At 32.2% G+C, this 27,504-nt stretch overlaps 2 protein-coding genes across 3 annotated transcripts; both read left to right on the plus strand.

Moving 5' to 3' along the window:
- Positions 1 to 1,286: 1,286 nt before the first annotated feature.
- LOC104905468 (MADS-box protein SOC1) lies at positions 1,287 to 17,226 on the plus strand. 2 transcript variants are annotated; one of them, XM_010694026.4, is made up of 9 exons: positions 1,287 to 1,433; positions 1,953 to 2,010; positions 2,146 to 2,336; positions 13,339 to 13,423; positions 14,650 to 14,711; positions 15,355 to 15,454; positions 15,540 to 15,581; positions 15,695 to 15,736; positions 16,919 to 17,226. In XM_010694026.4, the coding sequence occupies exons 3-9, from the start codon at positions 2,155 to 2,157 to the stop codon at positions 17,066 to 17,068; spliced, it is 663 nt and encodes a 220-aa protein (XP_010692328.2). In that variant the 5' UTR covers positions 1,287 to 1,433; positions 1,953 to 2,010; positions 2,146 to 2,154; the 3' UTR covers positions 17,069 to 17,226. The 2 variants fall into 2 exon arrangements, with proteins under 2 accessions (XP_010692328.2, XP_010692327.2); XM_010694025.4 differs by lacking the exon at positions 1,287 to 1,433 and having other exon boundaries at positions 1,554 to 2,010.
- A 2,429-nt stretch (positions 17,227 to 19,655) lies between these two features.
- LOC104905467 (uracil phosphoribosyltransferase) lies at positions 19,656 to 25,790 on the plus strand. Its single transcript, XM_010694024.4, has 11 exons — positions 19,656 to 20,014; positions 20,214 to 20,292; positions 21,596 to 21,654; positions 21,736 to 21,813; positions 23,484 to 23,565; positions 23,775 to 23,823; positions 24,099 to 24,160; positions 24,561 to 24,628; positions 24,966 to 25,021; positions 25,254 to 25,301; positions 25,373 to 25,790. The coding sequence occupies exons 1-11, from the start codon at positions 19,832 to 19,834 to the stop codon at positions 25,422 to 25,424; spliced, it is 816 nt and encodes a 271-aa protein (XP_010692326.2). The 5' UTR covers positions 19,656 to 19,831; the 3' UTR covers positions 25,425 to 25,790.
- Positions 25,791 to 27,504: the final 1,714 nt, after the last annotated feature.

Genomic DNA, 27,504 nt, shown 5'->3' on the forward strand with positions numbered 1-27,504 from the left:
AAAAAAACCCCAGGATATGTCAGTATCTGACACGCTACTCTGGGACCTTTTTTTTGTATCTGTCACTATATATTCAGAAATGCGTTTTCGAATTCTCATTGGTCCGATTGTACGGACGACGTTGACGTTTTATCATTAGCTTTCTTTTTTGCACTATTTATTTCATGCTCTTCTATTTCTCCCCATTTTTATTTACTCCCCCTTTTTTAGATTTTAGCTTCTTCATCATATTCATAGGATAAATTGTCTCTTTGGTTGTTAAGTTTACATCTTCACTAATGCCTAAATGAGTTTATCACTTTATGTACGTTTAAGAAATTTAACTATTACTATAATCCTAATCTTTTATTGTTCTAGAATAAAATACACTCATGAAACTTAAAAAATGTCGATGTTTTGGTTAGAAATGGAATAGGAGACTTGGTATCTTAATCATTTGATGCTAATATTATTCCATATATATATGGTGTCTTTACGCAATTATTGCAAGATTGGTATCAACGATTTGCCACATACCTCACAAAGGTATGATTCTTGGGTAGAAAGTGTGGTATATAGTTCTCTCTTTGTCTAACACCACCAAGGGTACTACATTTCTTTTATTATATGCCGATTACATATTCTTCACAGTCACAACCTTCATCACGGGTTCTCTTCAATATGAGTGGCCTGTCACGCGACCTAACTAGTTCAGAAGCAACGTGTTCAATATGTTGAGATTAACATACATATTGAATATGTGAAAGTTACCCTTGGACAATTTCATGTGTTAGGTCTGTATTGTAATAAACAACATCTTTATGAGAGGACTTTATTTTTGTAAGATTCTTGATTTTTCGCCATTCTCAAAGTTAATCATTATATATTTTCGATTACGGGAGTGTGATATTAAATATATCATATAAATAAATTATTTATGTGAACTTTTCTAATTATATATATCTTTCAAAACCTTAACTTATTTGTGTTATCCTCTTAAACTAAGCGTAAAACTGTATTCTTTCATAAATCATAATCTCGTCAAATATTATTTTGTCATTATTAGCTTAATATATATAGTGGATGGTTTTGTTCCTAATGAAAGATTGGTTGATCACTATATATATAAGAATTATAAAATATACTAAAGTAATAAAAAGCAATTGTAGTATCATTGTACTAGCTAAGTTAAAAAAGATCAACTCAAACAAAACTAGCAAGTAATATCTATAATTCATAAAAAAAAAAACTAGTCTCATCTTTCAACCTTTATTTGCACACTTTCTCTTTCTTCCTATTTCCTTTCTTTGCACCTTTCCCATTTATACACCTCCTCCCATGTTATCCTGAAAAATTTCAATAATTGCAAATTCTACCATAAATCTTTCTCCATCTCATTTTCAGGTTTCTTCTTTTCCCTTACAAGGTTTTGCCAAAACAAGCAAAGAGTTAAGGTTTTACTACTTTTCATGTTTAATATAGTAATAATATTTATTTATATTTTATATTTAAAAACCTTTCTTTTTCATTGCAATAGTTCTTTCTTTCTTCTTTCACCCAGTGGGTTAAAGTTAAATATAGCAAACCAAAACTTTCCTTTTTCATTTATACATAAATGGGTTTTTATTTAGACCAACTTGCTAGTTAAAAGAAAAAAAGCATAGACTTATAGAGAGATTTTAGAGAGAGATTTTAGAGAGAGAAAGTGAGATGAATATGGAAAGGTGGGTCTAGTGAGACTGTGAGAGTCTAACCATTGATGGTTACTACCCAAAAAAGGCAACCCAGACTCAAATAAAGAATAAATCAATCACAACTCACCTGCCTCACTGATTTATACCCAGAAAAATAAATACCCAAATAATTTTTTTTTTTTTTTTTAAAAAAATTGTGGGTTTCTGTTAAATTTGTGTAGTTTCCCTTAAAAAATTACATATCTAAGTTTCTCTTTGGATTCTTTCTTCTGGGTTCAGCTCCATTTTTCCTGAAGAGATCCATATTTTCTGGGTTTATCTTCTATCATAATTATTGGTAAGTCAACCTTTTAATTTCTTTGTTTTTTTTTTTTTATCAAAGTTGATTACTTGGTGATGCAAATCAATTGATGAAGTTTATATATATTTGTTGTTGATATGAAATTTGATGATTTTTGTATGAAATAAATAGAGGTAAAAAATGGTGAGAGGAAAGACACAAATGAAGAGGATAGAAAATGCGACGAGCAGACAAGTGACGTTTTCTAAGAGACGAAATGGATTGTTGAAGAAAGCTTTTGAGTTATCAGTTCTTTGTGATGCTGAAGTTGCTCTTATTATTTTCTCTCCAAGAGGAAAACTTTATGAATTTGCAAGTTGTAGGTATGTTCTTAATTTTATGCTATTTCTAAATTTCATTTCTTTTCAATCAACTTTCCTATTTTAATTTCATTTCTTCTTCTTCGTCATCATCATCATTATTATTATTAGTATCTTTTAATTTGGAAATCGACCCTCTAAGGGATAACGCGATAAGGTCGTGTACATCTAAACCTTTCTAATGTATCTAGGAGGGTTCGATCTTTCATTTGATGGTAGTGTTTGTGTATTATATGTGTAATCGCATGTTTTTTGTATATTTTTTGGGAAATCATTTTTGGAAAGCTTAATGCGTTAGGGTTAGGGTTGAATGGTTTTTGCAATTTCTTTGCTCATAAACTTTAATGTGCTATGTATTTGGTGGACGATTACATGAAATTTTAGTGTTTAGCACTTCAATAATCCCTATTTTTTTTTTAAGGTTCAATAATATCTCATTGACTCGTGAAGAAATAACATATACCGTACATAATTTAAGTAGGTAATTATTCTAATGTAATGAAAATCAATCTAAGCTCAAAACAGTATGGTAGGTAATTTACTTTAACGGATTGTGATTCTCCAATCATATATATCCAAAGTATGAACGTTATGAACGTTTGTTTCAATAGTGAAGGTGCATTTTTTCCCTTGGTTTTCATCTTCCTTTTATAATAGAGGAAAATAAATAGATTTGAATTACTCAAATTTTTTTTTACTCATAATGAATTTAACTAACATGAAAATTAAATTTGTAAATTTTAGAAAAGAAGTCAAGCTGCTCCTAAATGAGCTTTAGGCTTAGTGCATGTATTTTTTTTTCTTATCTTGTTGGTAATGATGTAATTAATTACGTTTAATTTCATTACTTAAGGATGAGGAGATCAAATATTTGACTATTAATGACATAACTTAAATTAGCTTCCGTCTAGAAAAAAATCACATCAAAGACATGTTTAACTTGAAGATAATGCAATAAGGGTAATAAAACGAAATTAAAATAAGATTGATAAGTTGGGTGGTGGTGATGCGATAACAAGGACTTTGACTCAAAAAATAAACGAGGATTTTTGTTGTTGTTGTACCATGTAAGTATATAGTTCACACCACGTTCATAAGGTAACTATTAGTCTATTACCCTCGACAAGAGGGTAATGTATAGCTCTCCTATCCTCCCTCATAAACATTCGTAACTTTTTCTATACATCGCCAACTAGTTACACTTATACACTATCTTCATTGTCTTTATTATGTTTCCGACTATCCATTTTTTATTACCCTCAATTTAAACATGCCTTATAAAAGTTTGCCTTGGTACATTCATGAATGTCCTATTACATGATATGTCAATCACTTAATTCCACAATGTAATTGGATTGTGCTATCTTATACTCGCTCATTCTACACTATCTCCTTGTCAAATTAGTACTTACTTTTGGGTCTAAAATAAGACAAATCATGGATGATTCATCAATCAAAAGTAACAAATTATGGTCTGTGTTATTGGTGACAGTTTATCTGTGGTTCTGGATATTTGTTGTACATCAAGAGGGAAACTTTAAAAGGTTGTTACACTATAGATAGAATCATTGTCAATTACTGTTCAACTAGTCGAGGTCAGCATCCACTGCTAGTAGTCAAATTTTGGATGGAGATGAGGAAGAAAATGAAGAAGTGATGATAAAACTATTATTTCACCCTAAGTGTATTTTTTTTTCCACCTTTGAATAATTGTACGTTTCAGCTATAGAGATCCGGCTAATAAATTTTGATAAGTTCACATAAGGTGTTATATGTGTAATATGTTTTAGTTGAAATTTAGAGTAGTATTCACCATCTTTTGGACGAGCAGGACGTACGACTTATTTTGTCTGAGTTGATTCGAGCCAAAACATATTATATTTTTTGCCAAAACATCTCATTCTCTCAATTGGACTTGATTCAAGTAATTACATGTTTCCCATTCAGTCAATATTATCAGAATGAGATCTCTTGAGTCTTGGAACATATATTGTAGTTTATGATTTGGATAAAATAATATTCTGTCTGAATATTTGAAGATTTTCAATATCCAATAAAATATTTAGATGATAGTTGATTAACCAAACCGAGGTTAATAAGTACTCCATAATTATAGTATAATATGATTCCAATTCAGTAAAAAAAATAAAGAAAAGGATATGTCATTCTTCAACTGACAAAGCAAGGGGCCAATTGTGAAATGGCCATACATGTTGGTGGAATCAATGTGCATGTACTGGATTCTTCACTTCTTCAGTCTCCTAAATGGGTGAAATAACTTTTTTTTTTTTTTGAATAAAATGAAATAATAATACTAAATAGTATGTTAAGATAAATTGATGGTACAAATGTGGGTGTTATAGTGTTATTTTTCTTGTTTGATGCTTGTTTCTCTCTATTACTATAAGTTAGTGTCGTACAAAGTTAGCTGCTACTCCCATAAGTGTTTCCACACTCCCAGACACACCCACATTTGGTAAGAGTACTTCTCCTGTTTATTAGAAAGTTACCCTTTATGGAGATCCAATGGTTTATTCACAAACTATTTGCTAATGTGAATATGTTCATGATGTTACACCTAAGTTTATAAGTTTTAATAAATTTCAATATAAAAGTTTTATGTGAATAGTACAACATATATATTTGACGAATTTGATATAAACTACTTATTAATCAGAGAATTAACTTAATAGTTAGAGATGTAAGTTTGATTTTTGGCGATCAATATTTCCATATATAGACTAAATCTAGTTTGACATTTTAGATGTCTAAATTTACACCAAAACCAATATGATCCAATTCAAATAGTGACTGCTATTTTTTTTAATGGGAGTTCATAGTTGATGAATCTTATTTTCTAAAAGTGGACTAATATTATAATATTAAACCATTTTTCTAAAAGCTCAAACTTTTACTCACATTTCATAGGAAATAGCTATATGAGAAGTCTCAAAAAGCTTTTCAGTGTAATGCTACTAAGATACTATTCCATTTTTAACAAAAATAATTGCGTATTCATTTAGAGTATATTTAGTCGACACCTTTGGTCCTTTTTCCTAAAATGGTAGGTTGATCTAACTAAATGATGCATTTTTTTTTTAACTCTTTCTCTCATTTCTTTACCTTTTCATCTTTTTTCTTACTTTTACTTCTTTTTTCTCTGCCTTTTACACATTTCGTTGATCATGAAAATATCAATGTACCTATTGAAGAAACGAAGGGAGTAAGAGTTTCAAAGTAAATTAGTCATTTTTATACTAAAATTGATGTTGAAATATGCCTTGAATTATATGGCGCTAGGTTTAACCAAGCACGGGGTTGGGGGAAACTCTGCCGAAGTTTTCGATGTATTTGGTTTAGTAATTTGTTATTGTTTTGGTTTCCATTTTAGGCATGATCTCTTTAGGTTAATTAGGAGAAGTACTATATAAACCTAACTAATTAACTTCTGTTTCCAATTATTCTAAAATTTGTACTCTCTCTCATTAAAGACAAGAAGATCATTTTCCCTCTCCCTATGAATATAAATAATATATTGTTAGTGAACCACGTTAAATCTTTGTGTTCTTCTTCTAACTCTTTTTAATATATATAGAAGTGAGTTCATATGAGAATCCATACTTACATGAGAAATGAAAATGATATTTACGCGTTATAACTCTTATGAATAAGTGATGTAACTTAAAAAAAAGAATATTAGAAAAAAAAAAATTCAAAATTTGAATTCTTTTTTCTGGGCTCTAAAGTGATATAACTCTCACATTTCATATCAAAGGTCATGTATTCGAATCATAGTAACTACACATTGTTAATATTTTTGAATGAGATTATAAACATTTGTATTAGAAGATTCAGAAGACAACATGTGACACCGTTCATGTGGTAGGAACGCTTTTAAATATATTTGTATAGATAACACTTATATGTTTTGAGTTTATATTCATTTCAGATTAGTTATATATATTTTTGTGTTCCAAGTTATATATATTCATGTGGAGTAATAAACATATCTAATAATTAGCTAAGACAGTAAGATGTCTACAATTTATTAATTGCATGTTCGAATCTCATTACACAAAGTTGAATAGTACATATTTTTTAGTAAGCATATGACCTTGCATGTTTTAGTGAATAGGGGGTTCCATATAACAATATAAGTATACATTATTAGAAACACTTTTTAATATATTTGTATAGATATTATTGTAATTAATTATCGTCTACCAAACGAAAATTTAGGCTAATAATTCCATATATATTTTTTGTCGCCGACATAAAAATGTGCATATAAAGTAGTCTTTCCACAGCAACATATCTTGTGTAGTCTGAGGAGATATCTTTTGCCATCTTCTCATTGGCCTGGTGCATAGAGTTGAAATTTTCATGATTTTGTTTGATGATTAGGATAAGATATGTAATCAACCTGTATTGTGTCTGTAGTTTCGACTTTCGAGAGCCTTTCACTAGGCATGATTGCATGAAATGACACGACTTTGATCTCTATAGTCGAGGTAGATATTAATACTGATAAACGTTGATGTGGATTTTTTTATCTTGAACACCATTTTAGGCCTTGTTTGATTGTATATAGGAAGTTATACTTCGTAGGAAGTTATTTTTTCCATGTATTTGAAATTTCTGGGAAGTATAAAATTGTGTTTGGTTGATAATGGAAAGTAGAACTTCCTACGGGAAGCTCTACTAGGTAAGTAACTTCCTCCATTTTGGAGGAAGTAGAACTTCCTAGGAAGTGCAAATTCCCATGATTTTGCCAACCACACAACTTCATATACTTCTACTTCTTAGGAATTTGCACTTTTCACAATTTGTTTTGTCAACCAAACAAGGGCTTATAGATACATTTAAAATAAACCTATTTCGCTCTTAATATAAAATCGTAAATACTTTTAAGATTATTTTTTTTTACTGATTGTTCAAAGAAAATCTCTAAAGCTCCGTTTGGTAGGGCGTAAAACGTTTTCCCGGAAAACTGTTTTCCCCTATTTTCAGTTTTACATTGTTTGGTTGGCAAAAGAGTGTAAAACCATTTTCCCTTGGGGTAAAATTACTCTCCCAAGGAGGGAAAACCATTTTCCTTTCAAAATGAAGGGAAAACTATTTTCCTTATTTCTCTTGTACAGTCCTCTCACTACCTCCTTACTTTTCCTTTCATTTCATCATTTTTTTTACATCGAACCAAACAACGGAAAACTAAATTTGGAATTGTGTTTTCCATTGTAAATTGTTTTCCATGAAAATCATTTTACACTGAAAATATTTTACGCCCTACCAAACGGAGCCTAAATGAGCAAAGTTTTACAATTCAAGAGCACTAAACAAGCAAATAAGCAACAAAAAGCCTTTAATATACCATACATATGATATATCAGGTATACAATAAATATTCTCTTGATTATAGTGTTTGTTTTCCTAACTAATCAACTTAAAACTTGTGGGACTTACCACTATATGTATGTGTAAGACTCTACTCAATGTGTATGTATGTATGTAGATACCATCTAAAGTTGAGGTAAGAATAGTATTGAAGACATGAGGTCGAATAATGTGTCAATCACTTCGTTTTATAACTCTATGGAGCTCAGGACACACAAAATTATCATTTGGTTTTCTAGTAGGGTGTGGCTTGCATTGATCTCGTATGCGCCTAAGCCTAATTAAGATGCTATTCTCCATCTATCCTCCTACCTCTTTTGTCCATGCCTCCAACTCTTTAGGTTACTTCGAAAGATGTTGGCCAATCTGCGGTTGTAGGCAAGTCGATTTATGCTCGATTTTGGTACTTTTTATTTTCTTGGTGTTTCGTTAAATAATATGGTGACTATTATTTGGATTGTATTACAAGGATTCCCTAGGATTATTTGGGTTTGGTATGTTTTACAAAACAAGTTTATTGGGTGATCATTGTTTTTTACACTTGTTTTCTCCATTGAAGATTAAGGCTCCGTTTGGTAGGGTGTAAAACGTTTTCCCGGAAAACTGTTTTCCTCTATTTTCAGTTTTACATTGTTTGGTTGGCAAAATAGTGTAAATCCATTTTCCCTTGGGGTAAAATTTCTCTCCCAATGATGGAAAACCATTTTCCTTTCAAAATGAAGGGAAAACTATTTTCCTTATCATTCTTGTACACTCCTCTCACTACCTCCTTACTTTCCCTTTCATTTTCCTTTCATTTCATCATTTTTCTTACATCAAACCAAACAACAGAAAACTAACTTTGGAATTGTGTTTTCCATTGTAAATTGTTTTCCATAAAAGTTATTTTACACTGAAAATGTTTTACGTCCTACCAAACGGAGCCTAAGAAAAGCTCTCAATTTGCCACCTCTAAACTAGGTCACATTAATTGATATACGCAAAACTTGTGTCTTGCACGACTTTTAATTCTTTAGTGCTTTCTCATTGTATTTATTTGCTGACTATTATTTTGCTCAAATCAAATAATACTAACATCTATTTCTGAATAAGTGTACCGGTTTAACTTTTACGTTTGTCAATGCATAATGTTGACCATTAATATCTCTAATTATGTAATTGTAAAACTTATAAAAAAATTGATATTATGAACATATTTATTGAAACAAATCCGAGAAAATTTTATGTGATCTTTTTTGTTTTTATATATATTAGTAAAAAAACAATACAATCATTCAGTCAAAGGAGGAGTGTGAATGGTGCAAAAAACAAAGGAAGTATAAATCCTTGCGTTAATCATAACACAGGTTTATATGTATCCGGCTAGCTCATCAATTCAGGCTATGTTCAGTTCACCTGAAATTTTCTGATCTGAACTTATCTGATCTGATCTGATCTGATCTGAACTTATTTTTTATGATCTGATCTGATCTGAACTTATTTTTTCTGATCTGATCTGATCTGAACTTATTTTTTCTGATCTGATCTGATCTGATCTGATCTGATCTGAACTTATTTTTTCAACAAGATCTTATCTTTTATAAAATATATTATTACTATTATATTATTACTTTGTAAATCATTATTATGCAATACATTATAAGATATTCTTTATAGTGTTACTATTATTATCATTTTATTTCTATTACAACTTTTATTATTAATAATAATTATTATTATTATCATTATTATAAGAACAACAATAATAATTATAATCATAATTATTATTATTACTAAAAATAATTATATAACTCAAGTCATTATTTTATAAGAGCACTTATACAATGTTTCACACTTTCCCTTAAAAAAAAGTTTCACACTTGAGAAGTCGGCAAACTGAACTCTTTTTTTTCCATATAAAATAGAACAAGATATACAAACAACTATGACTTGAGCAAAAAATAAATAAATATCGTGCAACTTCAAATAGCTAGAGAGATTTGAAATTCGGTAGGAAGAGGTATACCGAATCTAAATTTATAATTTGTATCTCACACTTAGCTTATTTTGAAATGTAATCCGATATAGTAGTTTCGTTATCATGAATTTGAGATATCATATTTTATATATTTCTTATTTTTGCGTCAATCTTATGTTCTTAACATGTGGCTTTTAATTTTCTATTATTTAATAACAACAAAATAACTTAATATAATAATAACAATGACATTTATAATGGTAACAACAAGATTAATAATAATTACCAATATTAATAATTAATAAGTACAACAACAACAACAATAATAATTCTTTTGAACAAATGTACTAGTAAATAATAATACCCCCTTTGTATTTTTTTATCTTTGTCACTTAGAATCTTGACACTATTCACAATAAGAGATAATCTTTTAGATTTTTCTCAATATATAAGAAAAAATATAGTCATGTGGGGTCTTGTTTGATTCGAATAGTACTTTATTAATATTCAATTATTATAATTTTTATTAATATGTAGTGAAAGATATTTAATAATAATTTTTAAATATAAGCATGATATGATCTGAACTGATCTGATCTGATCTGGTCTGATCTGATCTAATCTGGTCTGATCTGATCTGAACTTATTTTTTCTGATCTGATCTGATCTGATTAGATCTGAAATAAGCAAAAATAAAGTGAACTGAACATAGCCTCAATCTACATTAGCCATACACGCATGAAACGGGTTTGGTTGAGAAGAAAACAATAATGTTAGTTAGAAAAAACACAATCCCAACCATCATCCATGTGAATTAATAACCCGATGCATAAAATTGCATAACTAAACACCATGTCTATTGATATTTATTTTACTCAAATATTTGTTAACTAATTCTTGTTAGTTAGATCTAATATGACTTAGGCCCTATTACTTAAATTAAATTTACTGATTGAATCTATATACTGACTAAAATAGATTAGCAGAGGAAAATTAATATTTGTTTATTTTTATGTCAAGTATGAGATTAGCAGAGTAAAATTAATATTTGTTTATTTTTATGTCAAGTACACTACAAAAAAAAGCTTATATAGCGACGGATTTTTGGAGACGGATATATATCCGTTTCTAATTTAGAGACGGAATATTGATAATCCGTCTCTAAATTTATTTAGAGACGGATTTTTTAATATCCGTCTCTAAATTAGAGACGGATTTTAATATCCGTCTCTAAATTAGAGACGGATTTTAATATCCGTCTCTAAATTAGAGACGGATTTTAATATCCGTCTCTAACTTTAGCGACGGATTTTAAAAATCCGTCCCTAAATAAATTTAGAGACGGATTTTGAAAATCCGTCTCTAAATTTACATATGAATATTTTATTACACGTATTTAATTTAGAGACGGATTTTCAAAATCCGTCTCTAATTTAGGGACGGATTTTTAGAATCCGTCTCTAATTTAGGGACGGATTTTTAGAATCCGTCTCTAAATTTAGAGACGGATTCTAAAAATCCGTCTCTAAATTGAAATATGAATATTTTATTGTGCTTCTTTAATTTAGGGACGGATTTTTAGAAATCCGTCTCTAATTTAGAGACGGATTTTAAAATCCGTCTCTAATTTAGGGACGGATTTGAAAATCCGTCTCTAAATTAGGGACGGATTTTTGAATTCGTCTCTAATATTTCTTCTACATATTACCAATATTATGTAGAGAAGTATACAAGTTGTATTTGGTGTAGTTGGTTGGAGCTTCTTCTCGTTTCTTTGAGGTTACAAGTTCGATTCCTACGAACAGCGATTCTTGCGACTGTGGAGTCTTCTTATCCTTTCCCTTGTAGAGATGAACCGGGTTTACTTAAGGGATATTCCTAAATGGTAATGAGATCAACTAGAACTAGGTAGGTAATAATAGGTGATTAAATATAATCATGATAATATTAGGAACTATCGTGTTGTTAATTTCGTTTATATATTTTTTTTATTTTCAGCGAATTTAGAGACGGATTTTCGAAATCCGTCTCTAAACTTAGAGACGGATTTTTAAAATCCGTCTCTAACTCGAATTAGCGACAAGGGTTTTAGAGAGGGACAATATCCGTCTCTAAATCCGTCTCTAAGCTTAGAGACGGATTTTCAAAATTCGTCTCTAAACTTAGAGACGGATTTTAAAAATCCGTCTCTAAGCTTAGAGACGGATTTCCAAAATCCGTCTCTAAACTTTAGAGACGGATTTTTAAAATCCGTCTCTAACTCGAATTAGCGACAAGGGTTTTAGAGAGGGACAATATCCGTCTCTAAATCCGTCTCTAAGCCCATATAGCGACGGATTTGACCTATTTAGGGACGGATTTTGTCCGTCTCTAAATGGACTTTTTTTTGTAGTGGTATGAAATACTTATTTTCCTAACATTTCTTTAATATTAAACTTTTACTATAATGCATGCAATCAGCTGACTTGTCAATTTCAATTATAATCACTTTTAGCTGACATTTTTTTAGTATTAGCTAATTTAACAACTTCAATTCTTTTTAGGTAATATTTCCGAATATAACCTCATACTTATTTCTTTTTTAATACTTTGGTAATATATTCGTTGTTTTTCTCTTTTTAACACATGAGTGTTATTCTTTATCTTTTTTTCCTTGGTCCTTTTGAACGTTTCAGCTTGCGAACATTTCAGCTTGCGAATATCCAATTCTCTCATAAGGAGGTTTTTCAATATTTGGGACTATTTTAGTGATTCACACATGTAATATTTAGACTCTATATCCATTTTCAATTCGCTAGGTTCTCCATAAAGTATAATTAGATGGACATCAGATTGCAAACTTAATTTTAAGTTGCGTTAATTATTACTAGAATATATCTACAGAGGAAAGAAGAAGGGAATTGGATATTTTCAACCCTTAGGATCCTTGTGTAAACAAAGAAAAATGTGGACTAGTATCGTGGTAAAAGACTTTCGTCCAACCAAACAAAGGTGCGTGAACTTGACAGGTTATGAAGTGGTAAAGAAGGCATGAAGGCATGCATGCATGCATGGAGTATACTGTATACTATACAGGTGTTTTAGTTACTATCATATGGAAAAAAGTAGTGTTTTTTTTGGCAATTAAAGTTCTTCAGTAGGAACCCTAGGTTATTATTGAATTGTCATATTCTTCAGTTTCAGTAGGAACCCTAGGTTATTATAGAGCGAGTATAATGTTGGATGCAAACTTAAAAAGATTAATTTCTATTTGGTGTTTCTTCTCCTCCTGTTCTCCAAAAAAAGACCATTAATGACTCTCCCATCTCTTTCTATTCACCAAAAAATTTAATTTATCACAAGGATCCTAATTTTATGAGACGGTCCTGTATACTATGTAGTATGGAGATAGTTGGAGCAACTCTGAGTACCTATATCATTATACTTTGCATGGTATTTGCTATTGCTTATAGCATTAGATTCAAATTCAAAATTCATCATGAACATCTCAAAATTCTTTTCATTGAAAGTTAATTAAAAGCTAATAGCATTAATTTTAGCTGTAGGGGATATTTTTTGTATCTCCTTTATACATATATAGTTGGTGAATTTATAATGTACTACAAGGAAAAAAAAAAAAAAAAAACAAAGTTTAAGAAGAGCTTTAAACCTTAGTATGCAGGAAACTATTGGACGATATCAGAGGCACATTAGAGATGTGCAACCTGCCAAGGATGCATCTCGGGAAGAAAATATGCAGGTATATTTCCTCTTTAATCTTGCACCTTTTTAATTTATTTTCGAGGCCTTTCCATGCAGAAAATTAGCACAATCACCATACTCCATCAAAATTACCACATCTTTGCATACAATATATACCTCAATTACATTTTATGCATTAAGAATATTAATTTTTTGGCAAAATTGAGCTCAAAAGCCCCAACTATAGAGCGGGTGCACCAAAATCCCCAATTAATACTTATAGCCATAATACCCCAAAGTACACACCTGAGTACATTCCGTACCATAAATGAGGTCGGTGATCGGAATTCTCACCGCCTATAAGTCAAGTGATAGTTATTGGGCAGTCATACCAGCGTTTTACTTTATTCTGATTGAACTTATAAGTAGTTTGGACTACTGTAGGCAATCAATGTCGACAGTGAACCCTACCATTACCTAAATATTTGAATTATTCTTAAAACTTGAACATAAAATTGGGCTCATTATTGTTATGCAAATTTTCAGTCTTTCAGTATTTGAGGTTCATTTAGGAAAAAGAGGGATTTTGGAGAAGTTAGACGGGATTTGGGAAAGAAAGACTCTGTCTTCAATTGAGGAAGGAGAAAATTAAGGCACATGCCTTCTTTTTCTTTAAGTAAAAAAAATTAGGGTTAAGAAAGAAGAAAATAAGAAAGGGGAGAATCCGGTGAGAATTTTGACGCCGATCTCATTTATGGTACAGTCTGCACTCAGGTTTGTACACTGGGGTGTTGTGGTTATAAATCATAGTTGCAGCTATTTGATGCACCCGCGTTATAGTTTAGGGTGTTGACTCCACTTTTGCCTTGATTTTTTAGTTTGTTTCCGTATTGTTTCCACAAACAAACATGTATAGAACGTATACAACGTATAAACAGGGTTTAATCTCCCAAAATTATATAAGAACCATTATTATATTATACAAAGTTGAAATAATATGTAGTTTGGAGTGTTTATTCTGTAATATGTACTCTTTCCAAAGACCTAATAATATATGTTCCTCCCGAGCACGAAACTATTGGATTATAAGTGAACCACGTAAATTTGTGTGTTGGTTGTCCTCATTTCTTTGTTTTTTATTTGCTCTTCTTTATAACAACCATGTTTGGTCTTTCACTTTCTTCTCTTGGACGTTAGACCATGCATGTTTCAGCATTCTCTAACATCCATGTCAATAGTAAGCAACTAATTAATGCTGGGGCTGTTTTCTTGATAAAATTGCAGAACTTGAAGGAGGAAACTGCGATTTTGGTCAAGAAGATTGAGGCGGTTGAAGCTTCAAAACGGTACAACACTATAAATACTGACCTTGCATAGCTGCATGCCTGCATCTATATATTGATAGGAACTAGTTCCTACATTTCCAAAAATAAATGTAACACTTTAACTTTTACCTTACTTATAAACTAACTTTGACCATGCTAGCTTTTTTGTGAATAAACGAAAAACTAATGTTATCAATTTTGATGCACATTCTCAGAAAATTTTGTTTTCTATGATTTATAACATAACAAAGTACTACCTCCGTTTCTTTTTAATTGTTACACTTTGACATTTTACACTATTCACAAATTGCACTTTGACCCTCGTTTGGGATTTATACGTGAATAAAAACATAGTCATGTGGGATCTTGTTAGATTCGTATTAGTATGTATTTTTATAATATGTAGTTTTTATATTTTTTACAAATACAAAATTAGAGATATAAAGGCTCAAAGTAGTGCATCGACATGCGTGAAAAGTGTAAGTGTAACAATTAAAAAGAAATGGAGCTAGTATAATAGAAAAGCTACCGTTGAAGTTTTTGCATTGATAATCGTTGAAGTTAAAATGTTGCATTTATTTAGAATACAAAAAGTATAATGATTAATTCATAAAATTTCGTTATTACTTTTTATAGTGTTATAATTATAGAACTGTGATATTAGGAGACTTCTGGGAGAGAATTTGGGGTCATGCACTTTAGAAGAGCTGCAGCAGCTGGAAAACCAGCTGGAAAGAAGTGTAAGCATAATCAGAGCAAAAAAGGTCAATTTCAACCTTAAAAACTCACATTTTCCTTCAAATTGTAAGAAGTTTGATTTATTTGTTTAATGTTGATCTCTTGTTTCAGAATCAAGTTTTCAATGAACAAATACAGCAGTTGAGAGAAAAGGTGCCTGGAAAACTTTCTTCTTTCTCTCCATTTCATAATTTTTTTCTATCATAGCTAGATTTGGGAAAGATTATTATTAATTGATGCATGATGTTCTTTGCTATGAAATCCAGGAGAAGCATCTTTCTGCTGAAAATACAAGGCTTACTGAAAAGGTGAACCCTCTTTTATGATTTATATTCCCTCCGTCCAATATTAGTGTCAAAATTTGCAATGCACAACCATTACTATCTTTAATGACGTACTAGTAAAAAGTATAATTTTTTATTTTATTTTTGTAAATGTACACTTAGAAATGAAGTATATAACTAAATCCCCATATATAATATGTTATCATACTTAATGGTCAAATAAATATGGTGAAATTTTGTAAAGTTTGAGCTTTAAAAGCAAAGGTCGCAACTAATAAAAGATTGAAGTTTGACTTTTAAAAGATGAATGTTGCAACTAAAGAAAAGAACAGATATATAGCGATTCCATTATCTCATATACTATTTATTTTCTTCCTTTTTTCAAAATATGGTATAGTTGGGAAAACCAAGAAGAGATATAAGGGAAAGCCTTCTTTCTGACATGTATATATGCGATTCGAACTTCAGATCCCAAAGTTTGTGGTGTGAACTTGGTAGTTGCTAACTTTCTCGTACTTGAAAATGTTGTATGATTGTTGGTGCTTATTTGGTTGGTACAAAAAATAAAGTATGAAAAATGGAAGTGTTCTTGGGAACTTTTTTGTTTGGTCAACCTAAACACATATAATGGAAGTTTCTAAGACAAAGTTTATGATTTTAATTTTGATTTGCTTTTGTTTTAGCAACTAGTACGTCCCATAAGCTTATTGTCTTGAACCCTTAATAATTAATGAGGGCAAAATTTGTTCAAGTTTATTTTGATTTAAGTGGAAAAATAATTTAGGTAAACAGAAACAGAATCTGCCCATGAAAAATGCTAGGGAATCAATACATTGAGAACCAATTAATGAAAACATGAAGTACGTCAAGTGATGAATATTGTTTTCTGGTCTCTAGTATCGAATATATATGGAAACTGAAACTGATAAGTTAACTCAAAATGAAAGGGCAACCCGTTATGACTGATCACTATATGAAACTCGAAAAGCTAATTGTTTGATGGTACTTCTTTTAGTAGCTGAAATTTTTGGAATAATTTAGTTTTCTCTTGAATAGTCTTTGCCTCTTTGGCTCATCTATGTATGAGTTTTGGAGGGAAGTTTGTCTTGTTGGAGATGATCCAATGTTGGAAGTTTTATACATACATTCATGTTTTTATGAATGAGTTATATATACTTGTATTTATTGTGGTTTTTTTTGCGACAGTATGAAACACTACCAAACGAAGCTCAAACCCAGCCAATAACAGAAGATGCATCACCATCTGAAGATACAACTAGCCAAATTTCTGACGTCGAAACCGATCTATTTATCGGATTGCCGGAGAGTAGAATTAGACGTCTTGGCAATGCATAATTAGCTGGTTAAGTTTGCCAGTTTATATGTTTCAGATATATATATATATAGTTCATGTACAAGGTTGTATGAGGCTAATGGAGATGTATGCTTTTCTGTTGCACTTGAATCTTCTAAGGCATTTGCATCATTTAGGAGGTATCTACTCCAATGAATTAGTTACCTCTATTCCTTTCAAGTATATATATAAGGAAAATGATATACATAGCCCGTAGGGCTACATATAAGAAACTTAAAATGGAAATAAAAACTTGAATCAAGCATTTATTACCTCAAATAATGTGTAATTTTGTCTTGAATTCTTAAATTGTTTTCATTTTAAAAAATGTATTTAATGCTTATCCTTAGCCCTAAGGGCTACATATAACATTACCCTATATATAATAGTAGTCCTTGATCTTACCAATTATCTTTATAAGTAGTAAATGTCGACACTTTATTCAAATGATCAATACAAACTCTAGGTTGTTCTTAAAGTTGAGCGATTTAGTTAACAATACCCAAAAAAAACAAGAGGTTACGATGATGGATGAAATTATTCTTCAATCAAAAGAGATCAACTAAAAGTCTAAACTTTAATTTTCTTAGTACCAAATTGTTGAGTAAATATAAGTAAAGCTAAGATCAGAAAGTAAGTCATGACCCTATGGACAACTATTTGTTAACTGCCCCTTTCAATTTGGGGAAAATTTCTCAGGTACCCTTGAGGTTTGGCGTAATTCCCAAATTATCCCCTACATTTGAAGAATTTCTCAGATACCCCTCAGGTTTGTGCATGTTTAGGCTCAAGATACCCTTACTATGGATGGAATCCTAACGATGTTAGGTTTTCCTTCTCTCTCTCCTCAATTTTCTCTCTCCTCCCATTCCCCCGCCCATTGCCAACCCCCTCCGGCAATTATTCCGGCTAAGTTTCCTATTAAGAACTCCGTCAATTTTTTCGGCTAACTTTCCGACGACAATAACTCCTGCGACAATAACTCCGACAAATTTTTCGACCACATTATCGCATTATTAATATTAATAAAATTTTATAATTATTTTAATACACAAAATTGGACTATATTGACTTCAAAAAAATAAGTGTCCAGGCACCTAAATTAGGTGCCTGAACCTATGGTCAGGCGCCTAAATTAGGTGCCTGAACCTGTGGTCAGGCGCCTAAATTAGGCTCCCAACCACAGGTATAGGCGCCTAAATTAGGTGCTCGACCACAGGTTTGGGCACCTAATTTAGGTGCCTGTACACTTTTTTTTAAAGTCAATATAGTCCGACTTTTTGTATTAAAAGAATTATAAAATTTCATTAATATTAATAATGCAATAATGTGGCCGGAAAATTAGCCGGAGTTATTGTCACTGGATTTATTGTCGCCGGAAAAAGTGTCGGAGTTCTTGATGGGAGATCCTTGTTGATGAAAGAGATGTAGTGAGAGAGTGATGGAGAGTGGAGAGAGTGAGGGAGAGTGAAAGAGAGTGGGATAGTAAGTGTTAAAGTATAAATATATGTATATGTATTTATACAGAGCGTTAGTAGGAAATTCCAGGACGGCATTTAGCAAATGAATTCACATTGTGGACCCAAGTATTTAACCTTCTTGACTAGTACTCATGTATAAATGTATTGAACCAACTCCGTTTAGTGGGTCAAATAACAGAACCCGACCCAATTACTCAGACCTCGTGGCTCATACCATGAGTCATGAGATAATAAGTATTCTCCATCAGAGTGATCAAAAGCCACTTTATAAGATTGAATTAATATTTTGGTCTAGATGATGTCTCGGATCCGTTATAACTATCAAATATATTATTATGCAAAAATTTCATAATTGTTTTTATTAATTTTTCGTCTTTTTTTGCCTAGAGCGAAATTGAAAAATGGACGTTATGACATAATAGGTTGTTTAGAAAGAACTTCTAAGAATTGAGGATAAAAAACAACAATTTCAATAGAATTGGGGTAAGAGAATGGTATTACCTTATAAAAGTGTTAAAGATCAAAAGCTTGTCTATATCTTTATATTTACATATAATTATAAGACTTTATTATGTTTTACTTTGAAACATTAAACATTTAAATTGTACTAGATCGGTGGTTAAACTCTCACATTTCATTTCAAGGTTATGTATTCAATTCTTTACCGAATTGTTTATATACTTAGCTAACAGTTAACCACTATCCTCTAATTCCAGCCCCAAGCCCCCCGTCACATCCCCCACAACGCACAACCCAACCCCCTCACCCCTTCGTCGTCCCCTCCTCTTTTTTTTTTTCCGAAAAATTAATGGAACCGAACAATTTCTTCGGTCCCCCTTATCATCCCATTTCATTTTACACAGTCTTCAAGACGTACTTTTGACCTACGATATCTTCTATTTCTTGTTAGTAAAAAGTATAAAAAGTCGATATTACGAATTTACACATTGAGATGAATCTAACAAGATCCCTCATGAATATTTTTTTTTTGTATACATTAGTAAGAATATTTGTCAAAATTTTTAAAATTTGACTTTCAAAATAGAAATGGGAACTATATTTTGAGACGGAGGAAGTAATAAATAAACAATGATTTTGGCAAGTTTGAAAGAGTATGGATGAGAAGGGGGTTTCCTTTTTCTCTGCACTTGTTAAGTTCTTTCATCTCCTCTTCCCAAATTCCCATTTTCCCAAACTCCCGCATAAGATTAAGATATCATCATCCAATAGGCGGCTATTACAGTCCTACATCTACTCAAGACTGAAGACTGAAGAGTATATGAGATGTGGGAATTAAAATGTGTTTCTCCTCCTACTACTTCTTTTACACTCACTTTCCCTCACAATTTTTCCACCCAAACAAACCACTATCACACTACTACTCAACCTCGCCGTTTTCCTTCTCTTTCGCTCAATTCTCGTGCTACTACTCACCAGAATCCCATCATCTCCGACGACAGAATGCTTGTAAATTTTCCCTCTTTTCAATAATGTGTTTCTTTTTGAAAAAGCTCTTTTCTTTATCTGGGTTCTTGTTTAAAAGTTCACTTCTTTCTGTTTTGCTTTGTGGGTTATTGTGGGACTTAATTAGTTTTATATGGGTTATCTTTGTTTTTTGTTTTTTTTTTATTTTTTAATGTTTTTGTTGTTGTTGTTGTTGTTGCAGGTTTTTGTTCCTCCACATCCATTGATCAAACATTGGGTATCTGTTCTTAGGAATGAGCAAACTCCTTGCGCTGTTTTCAGTATGTTGAAGTATAATTTGATTGCTGCTTGGTTAATTTGGTTGGCAATGCTTGCAATTTTGTATGTAATTTGAGCTCATAAGTGTGATTTTAGTTCAGCTATTAATGCTTCATGTTGATTATTAGGATGTAATTTGAGCTTCAATTGCATCCAAATTGGATTTCAAAGTGAACGGAGTAGAAATCAAAGAGCTTTTATAGCCAGAATTTTCGTAATATTCAATATCTGATCAGTAATGTAGTAATGTACATATAAAAGTTTGTGGAATTTCACTATTCGCGAATAGCATAGTGTTGGGAATGTTACCCTTGGAATTAGGATCACTATCCCTCTGAAGTCTGAATCCTAGGAACTGATTGCAAATTAGGCTAGTAATGCTAAGATGTTGAGAATAACCGAAATGTAAAAAGGAGGACAAGATACGGGTAATACGATATATATGTTGGGAAACCCGGACTGGGAAAAAAAGCACCACAAATTGGAGGAAGAAAATGACTCAACTAATATGATGATTGATGAAGAACAATATTGAGAGATTTATGATCACTTTCGCTCACAACTCAAAAGAGATCTTGAAACACAATTTTGCTTATAAAAAGAGTACTCTTTCAACCCTTACACTAACCTTTTTGTAAACTAAGTGGTACACGTATGGGTATAGCACAAAACTTGCACAGTATATTCATGGCAAGCATGCATAAGATGATATGAATTTGCGTCCAAATGAATAATGGAACGGAATGTTCAAGTTGCCTAGGCCACACCCAATGTCGACAGATGCCACTAATGATCAAGATGATGCTTCCCTTAAGAGTTAAGACCCGGTTAGAGGTTGGGGTGGTGCCTGTCTAATTTATTTTATTATTAAGTTTCCATCATGTGTGTAACGGTCAAATTTTGGATAAATTTATGCATTGAGTACTATAGATTGGTTGTAAATGATAAAAAGAATGGCCAAATAGAAAAAGCTTCATAGTACAAGTGAAATTATACATGTATTGCTATGCAGTTTTAACAAACTCAGTAATGATTTTCTTTACTCTTTTAATGTAAAATCTGTGTAATTATTGTAAATTTATTTGATTATGGCTTGCATTGAGTTTGAAAACAGTTGTTTTACATTGCCCTACTACCGGTCAAGGCTCAAGGGTCTTTAAGGGAAGCAAGAACTCACCAGATCGCTCAAAAATCATTTGTTTGTATAAATATGTAGCTTTCTATGAATGATAATGTTGTAATGAAGTTATGTTTTTAAGACTTTGTCAGTTGCACATTCTCATGTTTTCGTTTTGTTCATTGCAGAGAGTGCAATGGGTGAGCTGGGGAGACTACTTATGTATGAAGCTGCTAGGGATTGGTTGGTGAGTTCATTTCTCTGTGAAATTTACACTTCACATATTCTTTTGACTTAAATATTGTATCCTAACGGAGTTGTTTTTTAGCCGACTATTGCTGGAGAAATTCAAACGCCTATGGCTGTTGCCAAAGTTGAATTTGTAGATCCAAGGGAGCCTGTAGCGGTGAGTATATATGATGTGCCTTTTTCTTTTTCCCTTCATTGTACTACGAATAGCATTTTTGTCTACGGGATGTTGTTTCTTTGACTGTACTACTGATAAGTGATAGTTGACAATGCTTTTTATGCACTGCCATAGCCGGAACAATATAATGGAAATATTTAAGGACTAAAGATGGACCTTGATTTTTGGTAAGTTACAGAAAATAAGATAGAACATCAAGGCATTCGATTGGCCTGTTTCACTCCTAAGAGAACTAAACCAAATTAAAATAATTCTTATAATTTTCAGCATGATTCTCTCTTTCTAATGTGCTCCATATATAGAGCTTTTCTTCTAACAAACTACCTACTACCTCCGTTTCATATTATTTGCAACGATTAGACATTTTCTACTCACACTTTATGTCACATCGTTGCAAATAATATAAAACGGAGGTAGTATCTTATTCTTCAAGCTATTAACAAGTTAAATATAGCTCTACTAATTAAACTCCCCCTCTCCCTTAATATTGATGCTTAGCATACTTGTTTGGTCATGTATTCACTTTTTTCCCCTCTCAGAAATAATAATAATAATGTATTTTACATGCTTTTGTGATTAGTATGATAACAGAAAGTTTAGATTCATCTGAAGCTCATTCTGGTAGTTTATTAGTGAAAGCCATAGATGATGGACAAACATTTGTGAAAATAGGGACTGCCACAATTGCTGCTAGAGATTTTTATATCAAGAAAACATATGACAAAGTAAGAGAATAATACTTTCTCCATGTTAACCTACTTTAGGTTGTTGTTCACTTGCTCTTTCTTGGTCATACACACATATCTACTATATGTGAAACACTGTGATGATCTCACTATCTAGTGCAAGAACCGAGGTCTAGGTCCTTGGCATGTCCTCCTGTAAGTGGCTTAGGGAATATATGAAACCTGATGGTGGCCTTTTAGAGAGCCTTCTATCAGATATAAGTGGGTTTCTATATCATGTTGAAGCACTATTGATTTTGCCACCTCTCACCTTTCCCTGCTAGTGTTCTAGAGAAGGGGTTTGGACTTTGTCGTCCTGAGGGCTGTTGTTTTGGAGCAGAGTTGGGAGCCTACTGAATCAAATTATGTATGAATGTGTACTGTCAACCCACAACTGTGGAGCTGTTACTGTTGGTGCTACTTTATCTTGGAATCAAAGTGAAAGGCTTTGGCTGATTTTATTTTATTCAATGACTCATGACCAGTTCTATTTTTTGGGCTCGGATTCTTGGTGAGTGGGTACTCTTATTTGCCTAGGAGCTGCTATCCCTTATTCCCTTGTCAATATCAATTATTCAGTGAGGATATAATAATTAGGTAAAGAAATATTGTGGTGAGTCTGGGAGGTGGTCACACACTCACACTTACCATTGTAGTGAACTTAAGCATCTTAAATAGTTAGTGATTTGAGTTGGTGAGCCACATCACCACATTCCCATCTTTATTTGACTATGATTTTTTTTTTTTTGGGTTGTTGCCTGTGTGGATATGGTCAGTGTGACTTTAGTATGACTAGTTTTGTTCGCTATGCCTCTGCTTGTTTGTTAAATATTAAATAAACTGTTTGCCCGTTATGTGAAGTATGGTGCTTAGCCCTTTGGGTTACACTGATGACATCTACTAATTATGTTCTTTATCTTGCAGGTCATTCCTATATTAAGAGCTGGTCTAGCACTTGCAGAGCATGCTGCCTCTATTCTACCTGCAACAGCGACCTATCATTTAGGTATCTTATATTTTATTCCCTTGAGGCATGGAATCCCATTTATCTTGATTTAAGGGAATACCAGAATAGACCTTTCAGTAGGTTCAAGCAGGAGTTTGAAGTGGATGGTCTCTGCTATTCTTTTAAACAAATGTGCTACATCTTGTATTTTGGTAGCTTTGCCACTTAATTTTAATCGAAGAATTTCGCATTTTTTGTCTTATGTTAAGGGGTCAGCAGGGATGAGGAGACACTTCAGCCAACCGTCTATTTGAACAAGTAAGATTCTTTCTTTAAGGATGAGGATGTTATCTTCTGGTCATCTCAGGCACATGTTTTATCCTAAAGGAGAAATCACAGTAGATTTTGGATCTTGCTGTGTTTGCATGCTTGTAAACTATGCTTGTTTGTGCTGCAGCTTCATACATGTATCAAACTTCTGTTAAATGAGAGTTTCTTTTTACAGTGCAACTTTCATGATCGGTGTTTTAGCGTATTTTAAGTTTAACTCATCGCCGATGGCAGATCCTAAGCCAGATCATTTCATCTTCCAGGTTGCCAGAAAAATTTCCTGAAGGAGCTCGAATATTTGTTGTTGATCCAATGTTGGCAACAGGTCTGATATTTTCAATGAGAATTTCTTTTCCAAGACCTAGAATTATCAAAAGATGATGCATGTCACAATTGTTTATTATCTCAATGTTTATATAGCAATCATGCTTTGAGAGAGATGTTCAGATCTCCAGACTACTGACCTCACTGTGATCACAAAATATGTTGTTTACTCCCCCCCATCTGAAATAGTTTTGCGATTGTATCTTTAAAATATGTAATACTGCTTTTCTTTTTTAATTATTGCTTGTGTTCTTTCAGCACTACCCATCCTCTGCACCTGCAATTTTAACTTGAATCATCTCTTTTTTTTTACTTTTCTTCTTTTTGTGGTGCGAGCAATTCTCTAATTTTTGCACATTTCACTTAACACGTACAAAGTTTCAATTCTTTTCAATCTTCAGGTGGAACAATAGTTAAAGCCATTGAGCTTCTAAAGGAGCGTGGTGTTGAAAACAAACAAATTAAAGTGGTAAGTTGTTACGTTGTTGTCACCAGACATTACTTAGTTCACTGTTTAAATACTCAGGTGCTTGTTCTGCTGTGTACAAATCTCAGCAATTTCTCTTCTACAGCCATTCTACCATGGGCTATGAATTTCAGTTAGTGGAACAGAAGCTTGCACTGACTTTATTTTTTTTATCCTCTAATTTTTTTTTTTCTTCATTGTGATGAACCTTAAGATTTTGTCCACTGATAGTTGCCCACATTAGACTGGGGTAGAATGCTAGTGAGGAGCATTAGTTTGTGTTTACGTGAGCATTTCGATCTACTGAAAAGTGCTTACCTTAAACTAAATTGTTCTACAGATATCAGCTGTTGCTGCTCCTCCAGCACTCTCAAAGCTTGGCGAGAAGTTTCCTGGGTATGAAAGCTTTCTTCCGAGTAGTTGGTCAATATAAAAATTCATGAGAAACTCTGGTTATCTACCATTAAGATATCTGACAAGACGGGAACAGTTTTGGACCCTGCCAACTACTAGAGTTATAAAATCCCCTTTGAATCCCTGTTGGCTATCTAACTCTTAGATAAATAGCGAGAGTCAAGGATGATAGGTAGCTCTTGATTTATGTACTAATGTTTTTCTTCCTTTTCAGGCTGCATGTATACACCGGAATCATTGATGAAGTTGTTGATGAGAAAGGGTAGGCACCAAACGATGGCTCTCGCTTATCAATTCATCATTTTCCTGGTTATACTGACTATTCATGTACAGGTTCATCATACCGGGACTTGGGGATGCAGGAGATCGTAGCTATGCTACATGAGTAGAGGCATCTGGAGTATCCAGTCAAAAAATTCTATTGTGCGTCGTATCTGAAGTTTTGACATCCTAGTTTCTTGTGATGCAAGATTACTCGAGTGCATGTTATCAAGACGCAGTATATGTTAGATCGACGGCTATTCTTTGTATTTCGTTTGCGAGCCATGTAAGACTCTTGTAGTATGGCTTAGTCTTAACAGTTGTGACTTTGGAGGAGGCTAATTGCTTTCAATTTTGAAAACTATCTCAATTTTTTTACCTTTTGATGTGTAATTGACTTTAATTACTCTTCCTAATTGCAAGTTTGCAACAACAACAATGATTGAGATGTAAATAAGTCAGAGGACAGGTTGGATTAAGGGTTGAATAATCATGGTGTCAAGGAATTCATTAAACTTGGATTTAAGTTTCTCAGTAGATATGAATGGTTTTCGATGAGAACAATATATATTGCTTTCTCAGAGATCCTTTCCACCTTCAAGCTAAAACTATGTCTACCTTCAAGAAGACGTGGTATTCAAGTAAAGAAAGGAGGTGGCATCGAGAATTTACCCAAAGGCCTTGAGCTAACAAACTTCCATAGTCAAATAAAATGTCGCATTTGAGTTTTACTTTGTTCGTTTCTTAATAGATGCACTATATTGAATTTTTTATGTTATTTGAATACCAACTTTAACCATATTTAAAAACTAATTATAAAAATAAATGTAATTATTTATATTGTTGTTGGGATAATGTGTTTTCAAAATATTTTTTTTATCATTTTTAATAATATATAATTGAAGATATTGATGGTTAAAGTTGTGTATAGATAGGTGTGTTAAGTCAATATGATGCATTTATTAAGAAACTGGGAAAGTATACGCAAAATTTATGTCTGAAATTGATTCCAAAAGGAATAAGGATAGTGAAATCAACTACTAGTAAGAGCACTATTATCAATGAATCCAAAAGATGGCTCATTCTTTATTACTTTCACCCTTTTTCTTTCCCACTCAATATTTTTTACAAATCATTGTCAATTTCACTTCTAATTATGAACCAGATAAAAGAAAAGAGGTTCATCACAAAAAATATATTAGAAAAGGGTCTGTATACACAAAATTTCGAGTCAAAATAAATAAGACGAGAAACAAAGTAACAAAGAAATTATATTTCAATAAATGTATTGAGTACAATCTCTGTAAACAGTTTATAATGAAAAATAAACTAAGTCCTCTGATTCTGTTTCGTAGCTTGAGAGTGACACGTGTTGGTGCCGACGTGGAGTTGAATGTAGACTGACCTGTTGTCAACGTCAACCTGAGTTTGAGTGTGGGATGACGTTTTGTCGACGTCAACCTGAGTTTGAGTTTTGTTTGGGTATATTCGAATGGGGGTGACAAAGCTTGAATCTCAGTCGAATATGTTTGAGTGTATCTGAATAGTCGGCACAATTTTGATGTGCTTGTTGACTAATTGCAGAGAGAATTCTAAGAGAATTTTATGAGCTCTTGAGAATAATGATTTTTCCGTCCCCTCAACTGAGAGATGTGAGGTCTATTTATAGGGAATGGAGATCCCTTCATGGACTTGGTAATTTATGGGTTTGGGCCCGTTTATGACTTGGAAGTCTTTTTACCTTTGCCACTTGACCACCTTATTTGGACTAATAATCTGGGCTAGCCCAATACTTTATAACCCAAATTATATTTGTTTAATCTAATTTGGATATGTAATTTGAGTGGGCTAAATTAATTAAATTGGGCTATTCATATTTATTTTAGCTCAATAATAATTAATTTATTTTCATGTAAAACACTAATAAATTTTTAGTGTCTACAAATTGCCCCCTCGAGACAGCGTCACGTACACGATTTGAAGTGTTTAATCGTGACAATGTCTCGAATTTGTGTTTGGTTTAGCAATTAGGTGACAATCACCATGTTACTTGAATTTTTTTTTTTTTTTTTGATAAGGTCATGTACTGTTTACAATTCTATCAAGTCGCAAATCCAAAAACTATAATCATATTCTGATTAGGATTTTTTTATTAGCCGACCGAAACAAATCTTATCTTTTAGTACACCACCGTAATCTATAAA

Source organism: Beta vulgaris, chromosome 1 (assembly GCF_026745355.1).
Source record: "Beta vulgaris subsp. vulgaris cultivar EL10 chromosome 1, EL10.2, whole genome shotgun sequence".
In the NCBI taxonomy this organism is placed as follows: Eukaryota; Viridiplantae; Streptophyta; class Magnoliopsida; order Caryophyllales; family Amaranthaceae; genus Beta; species Beta vulgaris.

What these genes read in the sequence shown, in the direction of transcription:
- LOC104905468 (XM_010694026.4), top strand. Translation starts at nt 2,155, where the DNA reads ATGGTGAGAGGAAAGACACAAATGAAGAGGATAGAAAATGCGACGAGC. An exon ending in TATGAATTTGCAAGTTGTAG is followed by an intron (nt 2,337 to 13,338) that starts GTATGTTCTTAA and finishes TTTAAACCTTAG; the next exon opens with TATGCAGGAAACTATTGGAC. An exon ending in TACAGCAGTTGAGAGAAAAG is followed by an intron (nt 15,582 to 15,694) that starts GTGCCTGGAAAA and finishes TATGAAATCCAG; the next exon opens with GAGAAGCATCTTTCTGCTGA.
- LOC104905467 (XM_010694024.4), top strand. Translation starts at nt 19,832, where the DNA reads ATGTGGGAATTAAAATGTGTTTCTCCTCCTACTACTTCTTTTACACTC. An exon ending in ATCCAAGGGAGCCTGTAGCG is followed by an intron (nt 21,814 to 23,483) that starts GTGAGTATATAT and finishes TTTATCTTGCAG; the next exon opens with GTCATTCCTATATTAAGAGC. An exon ending in AAAACAAACAAATTAAAGTG is followed by an intron (nt 24,629 to 24,965) that starts GTAAGTTGTTAC and finishes ATTGTTCTACAG; the next exon opens with ATATCAGCTGTTGCTGCTCC.